Genomic DNA, 13263 nt, shown 5'->3' with positions numbered 1-13263 from the left:
ACCTGTGGAGGACAGAAGAAGGTGTCAGATCTCATGGAACTGGAGTTATGGACAGTGTTAGCTGCTATGTGGGTGCTGGGAATCGAACCTGGGTCCTCTGCAAGAGCAGCCAGTGCTGTTAACTGCTAAGCCATCTCTCCAGCCCCTAAAGAGAATCTTAAAGTTACAAGTACCATATAAAGAATTATTTCCTCCTGAATTGTGGGAGAAAAAGTTGCAGAATTCCAAATATTTTAGTGTATGCTTCCTATAAAGAAAGACATTTTCAATTAGGTACCATCGCAGATGCCTTTAATCTCAGCACTTGGGAGGCAGAGGCAGGTAGATCTCTGTGAGTTTGAGGCCAGCCTAGTCTACATAGTGAGGCTAGCAAAACATGTGAGAGCCTGTCTCCATGAAACAAAAAGGACATTCTTTTACGTAACCATAATACAACCATCAAGATGAGGGAATTAACTCTATGTACCTCAGACCCTGTTCAGTTCCACCAGTGGTCATTCACCACAGAGAGATGCAGTTTTGAAGCACAGGTTACGTTTAGTTGTGTCAGGAACAGGTCTTCAATCTTACCTTGATTTTCATAACCTTGACACTTTTGAAGGTCACAGGCTACTTTTCATCTGGATTGTCCCTCTCTTTGGGCTTATCTGGTGCTTTCTCATCATTAGCATTGGCAGGAACATCACAGAAAGGATGTTCTGTTCTTACTGTATTCCAGTTCTATTAGATACTTTTCTTTTGCTGTGATAGAAACACCGCGACCAAGGGAACTCTAAAAGGAAGAGTTTATTTAGTTTACAGTTCCAGGGGGGCAAGAGTCCATCATGGTGGGGAGGCATGGTGGCAGAGGTGATTGGAGTAGGAGCAGAAGCTAAGTGCTCACATCTTCAAGCAGGCACAGGAAGCAGTGAGTGACTGGAGATCCAGCAAGGCTTAAGAACTCTGTAAGCCCACCCCCAGTGATGTCCTTCAGCATGACCACACCTTCTAAGACCTCCAAAACAGCACCACCAACTGGGGACAAAATGTTCAAATACTTGGAGCCTGGGGGACATTCTCATTCAAACCACCACATTGTACTCTCTGGCCCCCATAGGCTCATGACCATATAAAATGCAAAATGCATTTAGTCCAGCTTCTCCATAGTCTTTACCGTTCTTAATACTATTCTAAGGTCAACAGTCCAAAGTCTCTTCTGAGACTCAGGGCAATCTCTTAACTGTAAGCCTCTGTAAAATCAAAGGACAAATTACATACTCCTAACATGTAGTGGAGCTGAATATACATTCCCATTCCAAAAGGAAGGAATAGAGACATGGATAGGAAATAATGGACCAAAACAAGATCGAAAACAAGCAGGGCAAACACCAAATACAGCAGATCCATGTCTACTTCTGGGATTTTGCTTCCAAAGGGCTTAAGATAGCCTCTTCAGCTTTGCTCTATGAAACATACATCTCTCTTTTGGGCTGGTACCATTCCCTGTTTGCAGCTCTTGGCAGATGTCTCTCAGCTCTGGCTTCTTTATGCAGGGATGCCCCTGCCACATACTTCCTGGCCTCTGCAGCTCTCTGAAACTGTGGAGGAAGAACTGATGACCCCTATAAAGAAGGACATTTTCAGTTAGGCACCATCATAGATGCCTTTAATCTGAGCACTTGGGAGATTAATGTGTATGAATGTATTGCTTGCATGTAGGTAGGTGCTTCTAAAGCCAGCACCAAGTTTGGCTGCAAGTTTGGGATGGATCCTGACTTGATTCATCCACTTTTGAAACTCTTCTATGCTGTGGTTTTCTAGGAGTAGAAAACTCCAGAATTTTCCTTTCGCAAGTTGGAGGCTTAGCTGGGTGTGGTCTTGTCCTGGAGGCACTCTTTCCATTGTTTAAGTGCCAATTTCTAGGCCTCTCCTTAATCATTTTAGTCTTCTTTATCAAAGGGATTTTCTCCTTCAGCACATGCCTTGGCTTCAACGCTAATCTTTCTAGTGTTCTTTTTCATGCCAAACTGTACATTCTATATTTCTTTCTGCTCCATTTGCTCTCTTTCACTGTAGATCTGCATAATATTACTGTTAATAGCCATGCCACCATTTCTACCTTAGGCTGTCTTGAAATATCCTCTGCCAAAGAAATTAGTCCATTGCTTTTCAACTTAGCCTCAGGGAAGTTTTTGGCTGTGGGCAGACTCCAGCCAGACTCTTGGCCAAAATATCCCAATTGCTGCTTAAGTCCTTATTTCCCTCTGGAACTACATTGTTCTCAGTACTACTTTCTTTCAGGTGCCTATTAGAATGGGTGTTAAGCTCTCTCTGCTCACAGCAATCAACTGCTTTTCTAGCCCATAGGCTCCAAGTATTTGAATATTCTGTCCCCAGTTGTTGGTGCTGTTTTGGAGGTGTTAGAAGGTGTGGTCATGCTGAAGGAAGCATGTCACTGGGGGTGGGCTTACACAGTTCTTAAGCCTTACCAGATCTCCTATCACTCTCCTGCTTACTGTGCCTGCTTGAAGATGTGAGCGCTTACCTTCTGCTCTTACTCCAGACACCTCTGCTGCCATGCCGTCTCACCATGATGAATTCTTGCCCTTTTGAAATCATAAGCTAAATAATGGTTCCTTTTATAGTTCCCTTGGTCATGGTGTTTGATAGAATGTGTAAATTGAAGGAGAGCCGTAAGCTTCCTTAATGGAAGCCATAAAGACATAAATTCCTCAAGGTGGCCAAATGGTCCAAATTGATGACTTGGCCTTTGCTCAAGCTTTATCAACTGGTCACTTCCTGGGATCACAGAGACTGTTTACAGAGCCAACCCGTCTCCTTTACTGCCCTAAGATAACTTGCCTGCTCTTCCTGAGAAAATCATCTTAGGAAGAAGATTCTCAATTACCCCAAGGACACTGGCACTGAGCAAATTCCTGCAGCTACATTCAACAGAGTTCCTACATAAGTCCTGATTGCTCTGGTTTTCTTTGCTGATGCCTGTTTTCTGTGGACAGAAGAAGCCCTTTGCCATGTTCTCCTGAATAAAAGAACATATTCCTTGCCTGTTGCAGGTCTGGCTCTCATTCTTATTTCTTAACTTTAAATGCTCTCCTAAATCTAACAGTGTTTCTATCACAGCAACAGAAAAGTAATTGGCACAAAAGAGTGGGCTGTTGGCTGTCTCTGTCTTCCCAGACGTGGGATTACAGATGTATGCTGGCATGCCTGTCTTTTTATGTGGGTGCTGAGGATCAAAATCAGGTCCCCATGATTGTGTAGCAGACACTTTATAGACTGAGCCATCTCCATAGTTCCCTTGTCTTGTGATTTAATTTTTTATTTCTTTTTATTATATGTGAATGAGTGCATTGCCTTTATGTGTGTAAGTGCACCCTTGCCATACAATGTCCGTGGAGGTCAGAAGAGGACATCAGATCCCCTGGAACTGGAGTTACGGATGATTGTTAGCTGCTATGTGGGTGCTGGGAACTGAACCTGGGTCCTCTGTAAGAACATCCAGTGCTTTAAACCACTGAGCCATTTCTCCAGCCCCCCATTTCCATTATTTATAATTCCCTTTTCCAGTTAACTCCAGTATCCTTAATGTATTTACTGACTTGACTAGCTCCTTTCATGTAACCAGCTTGTAATCCCTAATGCCTCATGTCCAAGTCCCTTGCCTCTGATACTTCATACCAGGTCTCCTCTATGTGATCCCGCTTTTCATTGTGCTTAAGCTGCAGCATGGTACCATTGCTATTGTCACTTCCTGCACAAATTTCCTCTTCATTCTACTTGGACTCCAGACCCAGTGCCAGTCCAATGTCCCAGCAGACAGCCTCTGTCCTCTGCTAGGTCTATAACACCTTGCTCCAGGCTCTCTTTCTTCCTCTTATTTAATGTCTTTTAGTCTGAACTGTTGGGAAAGGGTTTGAAGAGAGACCCTAATATCACTTCAAGCCTGAACATAAGCCCACTATTAGGCCCTTACCTAGCTGCCTTTGCCTCTAGATTAGGTAAGCATTCTTAATGGCCTTTAAAAATCACACACTCATTTATTATTTTATTTTATTTTTTGGTAAAGAATTTTTTTTATTCATTACTGTTTTTTGAGTTCCTTAAAAAAGTCAAGGCGAAGAGATGCTCAATAAATTAACTGAATGGATAAACTGGCCTTTCTTGAAAATATATGTTATGATAAGCCAGATACCTTTAAGTGGTGATTCATGGTTTGAATATCTTTTTCCCATCTTTTTTTGTAAGAGCAGCACAATCCATCTCCAAGCAGGTCCTGTGCAGCACTACAACCCATGAGAAGCCAAAGCAGGCCTTGGGGCCCCAAACCCCTACACTTGGCTTCCCTGATGCCCAAGGTGGACCCAAGCACACCAATGTGAGGCAAAGGGTCCAGGAAACACAACTGGCTTCTCCTTATTCTCAGATTGTTATGAAGTAGCTAGGATTTTAAAAATAATAACTTGGGGGTCTGGAGAGATGGCTCAGCGGTTAAGATCACACGTACATTTATATCTGTATAACTTACTTTGGTTTATGTAGCTGTCCTTATCTGCACAAATTCCTTTGACATTGCCCTTGCTTTCTCTTTTTAAGTTTTTACGTTTATTTATTTTTGTGTGTGCGTGTGCATGACTGGGTAGTCAGAGGACATCTTTTAGGAGTTGGTTCTCTCCTTCTACCATGTGGATTCCAGGGATCAAACTCAGGCCATCAGACTTGTGGCAAGTGCCTTTACCAGGTGATCCATCTCCCTGGTCTTACCCTTGTTTTCTCTCTCATTGCTTCCTGCTGGTAGCCAGTCCTTTTCACCGGTTCTCTTAATTCTTTTCCTTTTTTCTTCAAGGACTTATGCCTTCTGTTCATAGCTGAAGCCATTTCCCAACTTAACTTTTCCCTCATGTCATAATAAACATTAAGGTTCTCCATCTTAAAGTGAAAAGTAGGCAAAACCTCTTCCCTTATAACATGCTCAGACTCTCTTTCTTCCTTCAGTGATAACTTTCTGGAGAGAATTAGAAAAGTCATTTGCTTTCATTGCCTTTTATCCTGACGTGCTACTTGTCAGGCTGCCAGTGTTCTGGTGTTTCTCTTCTGTGCTATTGCAAGTGCTCTTGAACACGCCTGCTTGACCCCTTTTGTGACTTTGGATATTGTCCCACTCATTGTTGGCTTCTGGTGACATTTTCTCTTGACTCTTTGGCTACTCTTTTCCAGTCTTCTTTAGGTTCCTCTTTCTCTGTCGATCCATTACATGCTGGCTGTCCCCAGGGTTCTGTCTTCCGCCCTTTTGGGGATTAACTTTTCGCATTCTGTATAAATAATCTCATCAACTCTCCACACTTTAGTTACTGTCAGTGTGCTGAGTGCTTATGAAGCTATGTTTCCTGGCCTGCTTCTTGGACTTTCAATCAGTTTGTCCTCCCGTCTACTGGTTGTCTTCATTTGGATTGCTATTAGGTTTCTCAAATTCACCATATTGGGCTGGGGGTTATGGCTCAGTGGTAGAGTGCTAGTTAAGCACGTGCTGGGTCTTGGGTTCAGTTCCCCGTTCTGCTTAAAAAAAAAATCAACGCAGTGGAAATGGCTCATCTTGTTCTTCATGTATTTTTTCATTTATCTAAGCTAGAAACTCGGGTTTATTCAACTCTTGTCAGATCTTTCTTCTTCTTAGCTCTTGGATCTTTTTCTCTTCCTTCCTATACTATTACCACAGGTCAGACTCACATGAATTCTGGGAACCGGAAAGTTTTTTAAATGGAGATTTTTTACCTTTAGCTCCTCTTGCTCCAGTGCAACAGGTACATGATTGGAAGTATTATCTGTCATTCAGCAAGTGTTTATTGACCATAGACCTTGTGAGTGTGGGTGAGACATGTTTGACTAGATCATGGTAGGGGAAGCAGGAACATGAATCAATGCATAATTGCATTACGAATTTAAATGGGTTGATATTCGTAAGGTACATAGAGCCACACTTGGCATACATGATTGCCTTGTTACAAGGACTGCAGCACAGTATGCAGGCTGGGGTGTTGTTCAGAAAGAGGGATAACTGAGTAAAATAATAGCTTCATGATTAGTAAAGAGTCAGGAAGAAAACAGGTAGCCATGTCCTTGCTATTTGTTCCTTTTCTCTGGAGGTGTTTGCTTGATACTAGCAGACTTGTCCCAACTTCTTACTCTGATTCAGCACCGTCTTTCCACAGCATGGTGACAGGCTGCTTGGTGGGTCAGGGCTTTGGGATTTGGTCTCCTCACTTAATCTAAAATTGGAATGGTCAGATTAGAGGATCTCCAGATCTCTTCAGTTTATAAAAATCTTTGATGCCAGGAGTGGTAGAGTGGCCTGTAATCCTAGCACTTCAGATACTGAGGCAGGGAGGATTGCAAGTTTAAAACCTTCCTGGGAGATTGATTCTGTCTCTATCTCTCTCTTTATCTGTCTGTCTGTCTATCTTTCTCTCTATCTATATCTATATATCTATCTATCTAGTGAGTGAGTAGGTGAGTGAGTGAGTTAGTTCTTTAGTTCCATGCCAGCCTGGGCTCCAGAATGAGACCCTCTCTCAATAAACCAAAAGAAAAAGGTTTTAGAATAAATAAGTTTTAGAATAAGAACATTACTTAAATATTAGGAGTTTTTCTTCAAAGTAATAATACTCTATGAACTTCAGGGAAAAAATTGTAAATGTTAAGATATCATTTTGCTTTTCTGTTATTTTATAATCTCCTGTTTCCCTACAGTTCTTGTTTGCTATATGCACACCAGAAATCCTTCTGTCAAGATGTCTCCTTTATCAATAGTTACAGCCCTGGTGGACAAGATTGGTAAGCAATATCAGCTTCTATGCATATTTAGAAATTTTTTGGGTCTTTTTGAGACAGGGTCTCCCTGTAGCCCCAGCTGTCCTGGAACTCACTATGTAGACCAGGCTGGCCTTGAACTCACAGAGATCTGCCTGCCTCTGCCTCCCGAGTGCTGGGATTAAAGGTGTGCACCACCATGCCTGGCTAGAATTTTTTTGTGGCAGGGTCTCCCTATAGCTCTAGCTAGCCTGGAACTCTATGTAGATGAGGCTGACCTTGGTCTCACAAAAATCAGCTTTCCTTTGCCTCCTCAATGCTGGGATTAAAGACCCATACTTAGAATTTTTAATAATTATAAAATATTATTGGGATTGGAGGGAAATGTTTTCTTTTATGGAGAATTTTAATGTATATATTAAAATACTTAGAACACAGTATACCATGATATTTAGATAATTGGGTGGAAGCATTTTGCATGATTCCAATTTTTATATTCTTTGCATGGTCTTCAGTTTTCATGACATACAAATTTCTTTTGTATGCCAGCAGCAATTATTTTAGTGTTGAAGATAAGAAATCCAGTAGAGTTTGTCAGCTTTTCAAATGACATTATCTACTTAGAGTACAGAGATGTTTTGATATGGTTTGGTGTACCTTGACTTTCTGTTTTGCAGATATGTGTAAACGGAGCTTAAGCCCAGAGCAGGATATTAAGCTCACTGGCCATGTTAGCTGGGTTGGGATGACATCCATGGAAGTGAAGATGAAAATGTACCAGGTATGTGTGTACCTGAAGATTACCCACTGTTCAGATACAAGCAGCTAGTCTCAGTGGAAGAAAAGCTGTCTGTTCATGGACAGGCGCGTAACCCACAACTTCTAAACAACTGACAGTTCGTGTCATAGAGGTGGTGGGTTAACACCTTCCTTTTGCACAAAGACTAAACACATTATTTGATATTTACATTTAATATTTATTACTCTGTGATCATATGCCACTGCACACTAAGGTACTTGTTTTGGATTTTGCCCAGGAGGATTCCACACAAGTCTGAGTTATGTTAGATGTGAATGGATTGATCACTGCATTATTTTCCCAGGGCTGCTGTCCCACAGAGTACTACAAACTGATGGCTTACAAACCCACAGAAATTTATTGTTTCAGTTTGGAGGCTTTGATTCCCAAACAAGCTGTCAGCAGGGCCATACTCCCTCCAAAACATGCAGGAGAACCTCTTCCCTTGCCTCTTCTTGGCTTCTGGTGCTTTTCTGCCTTTGTCATCGTGTAGCTTTCTCTCATGTGTCTTTGTCTCTGTGTCTTTTATTAGAATGCTAATTGTATTGAATTAAAGGCCACTGTGCTCTCATGTGACCTCATCTGTTTTTGTTTTGCTTTTTTTTTTTGAGATAGGGTTTCATGTAGCCCAGGCTGACCTCGAACTGGCCCTCAAGAATATATGAGTCCCCAGTGGAGGAGCAGCTGGTGGTGGCTCTGCCATCAGCACAGCTGGAGGCTTTTGTTTATTTCCTGTGTTTTTGATTTTCTGAGACAAGGTCATCTTCTGTAGCCAAGGCTGGCCCCAAACTCCTGATCTTCCTGCCTCTGCCTCCCAAGGGCTGAGATCTTAGTCATGTGCCACAAAGCCTTGCTTCATTTTTTTTTTTTTTGAGACAAGGTCTCATTCTGTAGCTGGGATTACAAGTGTGAACTACCATACTTCGCTTTCATTTTAACTAACTGTGCCTGCAACATTCCTATTTCCAAATGAATTCCCACTTGTAATGTATCTTTTGTAGAAACATATCTTTGGGGGAGGAGCAACACAAGTCAGTTCTTTTGTTTTATGGTACTGGGGATCAAACTCAGGGCCTTGCATGTGTTCTACCACTGAGCTATATTCCCAGTGTCAATTTTTAATAGTCGTTTGGGTGGCAATTAGAACAGCTCCTCTAATAAGTAGAACTCAGAATAGCAAAGGAAGAATTTTGTCAAGGAAAAATACCTCAAAGAGGATAGTAGTGCAGAGACCAAGCAATTCAGAGTGTGCCCAATATTTCACTGTGGAAAACTTAGGAGTGATTTATCTCATTATGTCATGATATTCAATGGACCTATTATTCTGATGCATTTTTTTTCTGCTACAGAATTTTGAAGTATTTCTTCTTTTGGTGGAAAACAACTTTGGAACCAGCAAAGTCTCAAGCTTATTATGCAGTAAAGTTATTTGTCAGAATAGATGAATTTGGGGCTGGAGTAGTGGCTCAGCATTTAAGAGCATAGCTGCTCTTGCAGAGGACCCAGGTTTGTTTTCCAGCACAGATGGTGGCTCTGTAACTCCAGTTCCAGGGGATTTGATTCCTTCTTCTGACCTCTGCGAGCTTTGCATGACATGACTGCACTTACATTCATGCAGGCAAGACACTCATACACATAAAGTAAAAATAACTAAAATAGATAAATTTAACCAGCTGTGGTGACATGTACCTTTAATCCCAGCACTCAGAGGCAGAGGCAGGTGAATCTCTCCAGGCCAGCGTGGTCTACATAGAGACTTCTAGACCAGCCAGACAGGGGTATACAATGAGACTCTGTCTTCAAAATAGTGTAATTTTTTTTTTAGAATTTAAGAAATTTATTTTTTGATAATTTCATACGTGCAGTACTCTGTCTTATTTCCCTTTCAGTCTCACTGAACCCCTTATTTCCAGCTAGGACCCCTCATACTTCTGTGACTTTTTCTGTGACCCACTGAGTTTAATTAGGGCTTTTCACATGAGCACGGGTTGGGGGTTATTTGCTGAAAGATGAGTAAAACTACACAGTGGCTATCCTATTAAAGAAAATGACACCCTCTTCCCCAGCTGCCTATAACTGAATTGTCCCTCAGGGAGCAATGGGGACTCATGTGTCCCTCCCCAACCCATGATGGAATGTTGAGTGACCCAGTCTTAGGCAGGTCTTGTGCAGGTAACCACAACTGCTGTGACTTCCTGAGTGCAATGCCCAGACTTTGAACAGAAGACAGCATTTTACAACACTTCTTCCCATCCTCTGATTCTTACACTGTTTTTGTGCCCTCTTCTGGGGTGTTCCGTGAGCCTTAGGGAGGGTGAAATAGATGTCCTGTATAAGGCTGCATACTCAACAGTCACTTATTCTCAGCACTTTGGCCAGTTATGAGTCTATGCATTAACTGCTGGTAATTGTTTTTAATTCAAATAGTATATCAAAGTGACTGAATACTTCAGCTTCCACATTTATGTAACTGACACTAACACTGTTTTTGTCTCCCCCCCCCTTTGGTCTTTTTGAGACAGGATCTCCCTATTGCCATAGCTGACTTGGAAGTTGCTGTGTAGACCAGGTTGGTCTTGGTCTCACAAAGATCTGCCTGCTTATGCCTCTCGAGTGCTAGGATTAAAGATGTATGCCACCACGCCTGGCGTTTTATTGTCTATTTTTTAAAAAAATAATACCAATTTAGCCAGGCAGGGTGCATATATCTTTCATCCTAGCATTGGGGAGGCAAAGGCAGCCTAATATCTTTGAGTTCCAGACTAGCCAGGGACACATAATGAAGCCCCAAGAAACACAAGTAATGTTGTTTTACAAACAAGCATTAATAAAGTTGATGAGGATACTTCTATTATTTGTAGCCACTTCAATTTCTTGGTTAATTTCTTTCTTTTTAAAAATATTTTTTATTGAAGCTGGGCATGGTGGCGCATGCCTTTAATCCCAGTGCTTGGGAGGCAGAGGCAGGTGGATTTCTGTGAGTTCAACGCCAGCCTGGTGTACATAGTAAGTTCCAAGCCAGCTGGGGCTACAGAGAGACCCTGTCTCAAAAAGACAAAAAAATTTTTATTGAGTTAAAAAAAATTTATTATTTCTATTTTATGTGTATGAGTGTATTGCCAACATATGTGTAAGTGCACCCATGTTGTGCAGTGCCTGTGGAGGTCAGAAGAGGGCTTCAGATCCCCTGAAACTGGAGTTACCGATGGTTATTAGCCTCCATATGGGTGCTGGGAATTGAATCTGAGTCTTCTGCAAGAGCAGCCAGTGTTCTTAACCACTGAATGATCTCTCCAGCCCCTTTGTTGAGTTTTTGTGCATTTCATATAAGAGATCGTAATCAAATTTAGACCCCCTTCCCCATCTGCACCCCCTACATCCCCCCACCAGATTTCATGCATTCTATCATATATGGTAAGTCCTATCCAGTCAAGCATTTGTACCCAGATGTCCTCAGAGCAAGTTCATCCAGTGGAGTCTAGTCAGCCTATCTAGAGTCACTCCTTAAAGAAAATCTACTCTCCCTCACCCAGCAGTAATCAGTTGCCAATAGCTCCTCAGTTAGGGTTGGGACCTGCTGCCCGTTTCCCTTGTTCTATGCTGAGTTTTTGTCTAAGTGAGTTGGCATGGGTCTTGTGCATGCTATCACATGTCACTTGCATGTTGCAAGTTTATATGAGCAAGTTCCCAGTGACCTGAAAGCTTCTGTTTCCTTATGTTCACGCACCAATCCTGGCCCTTACAATCTTTCCACCCCCTCTTCCACAATGGTTTCTGAGCCATGGGTGGGTGAGGTTAAATATAGGAGTCCTATGCAGGGGCACACACTCTGTAGTCTCTTATTCTCTAAAACTTTGCCAGTTGTGGCCTTCTGTGTGGATCCAACTCTGTTGTATAAGAAATCTTTACTGGTGAGAGTTGAGGGATGCAGTAGTGTTCTCTCTACCCCTGTTCTGCTATGTTTTATGAGCCTTAGGTGTAGAGGTTCCACTGTAGATGTGTCACTTAGGGCTGGGCATCTCTTACACATATATTCTCTGTGTGTGACAAGTTGTGGAACTCTGTAATAGCCTCCATCTGTTGCAAAAGAAGCTTCTTTGATGAGTGGTATGTGGTATACTTGTCGGTAATATAAGGATTCATATTTAGCATATAGTAAGAAATTTCATTTGAGATATGTCAGAGATAGGGTTTTCTCTAGGATCTATGATCTCTCCAGCCATTCATATTTGGTTATATTTACAGTGCCACCCATGAGTTTCCTCCCATTGAGAGGTGGGAGTAGGGACAGCCTGTGGTGGGTCTGACAAACTAAGAGGATTAAGCTAGTCAGGGTTAGGAAGCTAGTCCTGAGATTTGAGGCAGAAGAGCAGGAGCGGGCCTGGTTCAAGGCTAGAATGGGGACCCAGTAGGGGGAGCTATTAGTGCTTCTTTTTAGGAGAAATTTAAAAAAATAGTCAACATCTTTAAGCCATCAGAGAAATGCAAATTGAAACTACTTTGAGATTGCATCTTATTCCAATCAGAGTGGCTAAGATCCAAAAAACAAATGATGACAAATGTGGGTGAGGTTATGAGGAAGGAGGAACACTTATCCACTGGAATGTTGCAGCACTGTGGAAATCAGTGTGAAGTTTCCTTAAAAACCTAGAGCTAGATCTACCACACGATCCAGCTGTTACCACTCTGTTATCTCTGTTCACTGGCATACACAGTAGATTCCCAGTTTAGGGCCTGTCCTAGTTTGTTCTTCATTGCTGTGACAAAATACTCTGACCAATACCAACTTGGGGAGGAAAGGGTTTATTTAGCTTACATATCCCAGGTCACAGTTCATCCAGGAGCCCAAGGCAGGAACTCAGGGCAGGAACCTGAAGTCAGGAGATGGAGCACAGTCCATGGAGGAATGCTGCTTACTGGCTTGCTCCCCTGGCTCCTTCTCAGCCTGCTTTCTTATGCAACACAGGCCCACCTGCCCAGGGGTGGCACCACCCACAGTGGGCTGGGCCCTTCCACATCACTCATCAAGAAGACGACCCTCAGACATGGCCACAGGCCAGTCCAATAGATGAAATTCCCCAATTGAGGCTCCCTTAACCCAGGTGTGTCAAGTTGACACTAAAGCTATCCAGCACAGGGCTGTTCTTCCAGGAAATCTGGACAACTTGAATCTTGTATAAATAGGTTAGGGAAAAAAAAGGTACAGTAATTACTAAGAGAGCCAATGAAAATTCAATGTCAGACAAAGACAGAGTTTTATTTTTTTTTTTGAGACAGGGTCTCATGTATCCCAGGTTGGCCTCAAACTTGATATGTAGCTGAGAATGGCCTTGAACTTTTTTTTCAAACATTTTCTTAAGTTAAAAAATTTCAAATTAAATATATATGTATGTGTCTGAGTGTGGGTTTGTGCAGAAAAATGCAGTGCCTGCAGCGACCAGGAGAGAATGTCCAATCCCCTGGAGCTGGAGTTACTGGTGATTGTAAGCCGCCTGATATGGGTGCTGGAAACTGAACTCAGCTCCTCTGTAAGAGCTGTATATGCTCTTAACTGCTGAGCTATGTTTCCAGCCCAGACTTTGAACTTCTGATCCTCCTGCTTGTACTGCCTGAGTGCTTGAGATTACAGGTGTGTCCCACCCTGTCTGGTGTATGCCATC

At 42.3% G+C, this 13263-nt stretch overlaps 1 protein-coding gene across 1 annotated transcript in view; it reads left to right on the top strand.

Annotated features, from left to right (window-relative positions):
• The window catches only part of Acot9 (acyl-CoA thioesterase 9), a 53857-nt gene that overhangs the window by 15487 nt on the left and 25107 nt on the right, over nucleotides 1-13263 (top strand). The window contains exons 7-8 of the mRNA XM_008822706.3: nucleotides 6745-6828; nucleotides 7482-7585. Of these exons, the coding sequence (XP_008820928.1) occupies nucleotides 6745-6828; nucleotides 7482-7585 (188 nt within the window). The remainder of the gene's footprint in view (nucleotides 1-6744; nucleotides 6829-7481; nucleotides 7586-13263) is intronic.

The sequence above is a fragment of the Nannospalax galili genome, unplaced genomic scaffold, assembly GCF_000622305.1.
Source record: "Nannospalax galili isolate Female #2095 unplaced genomic scaffold, S.galili_v1.0 scaffold7, whole genome shotgun sequence".
NCBI lineage: Eukaryota > Metazoa > Chordata > Mammalia > Rodentia > Spalacidae > Nannospalax > Nannospalax galili.
This window is presented reverse-complemented; position numbering and strand designations above follow the sequence as displayed.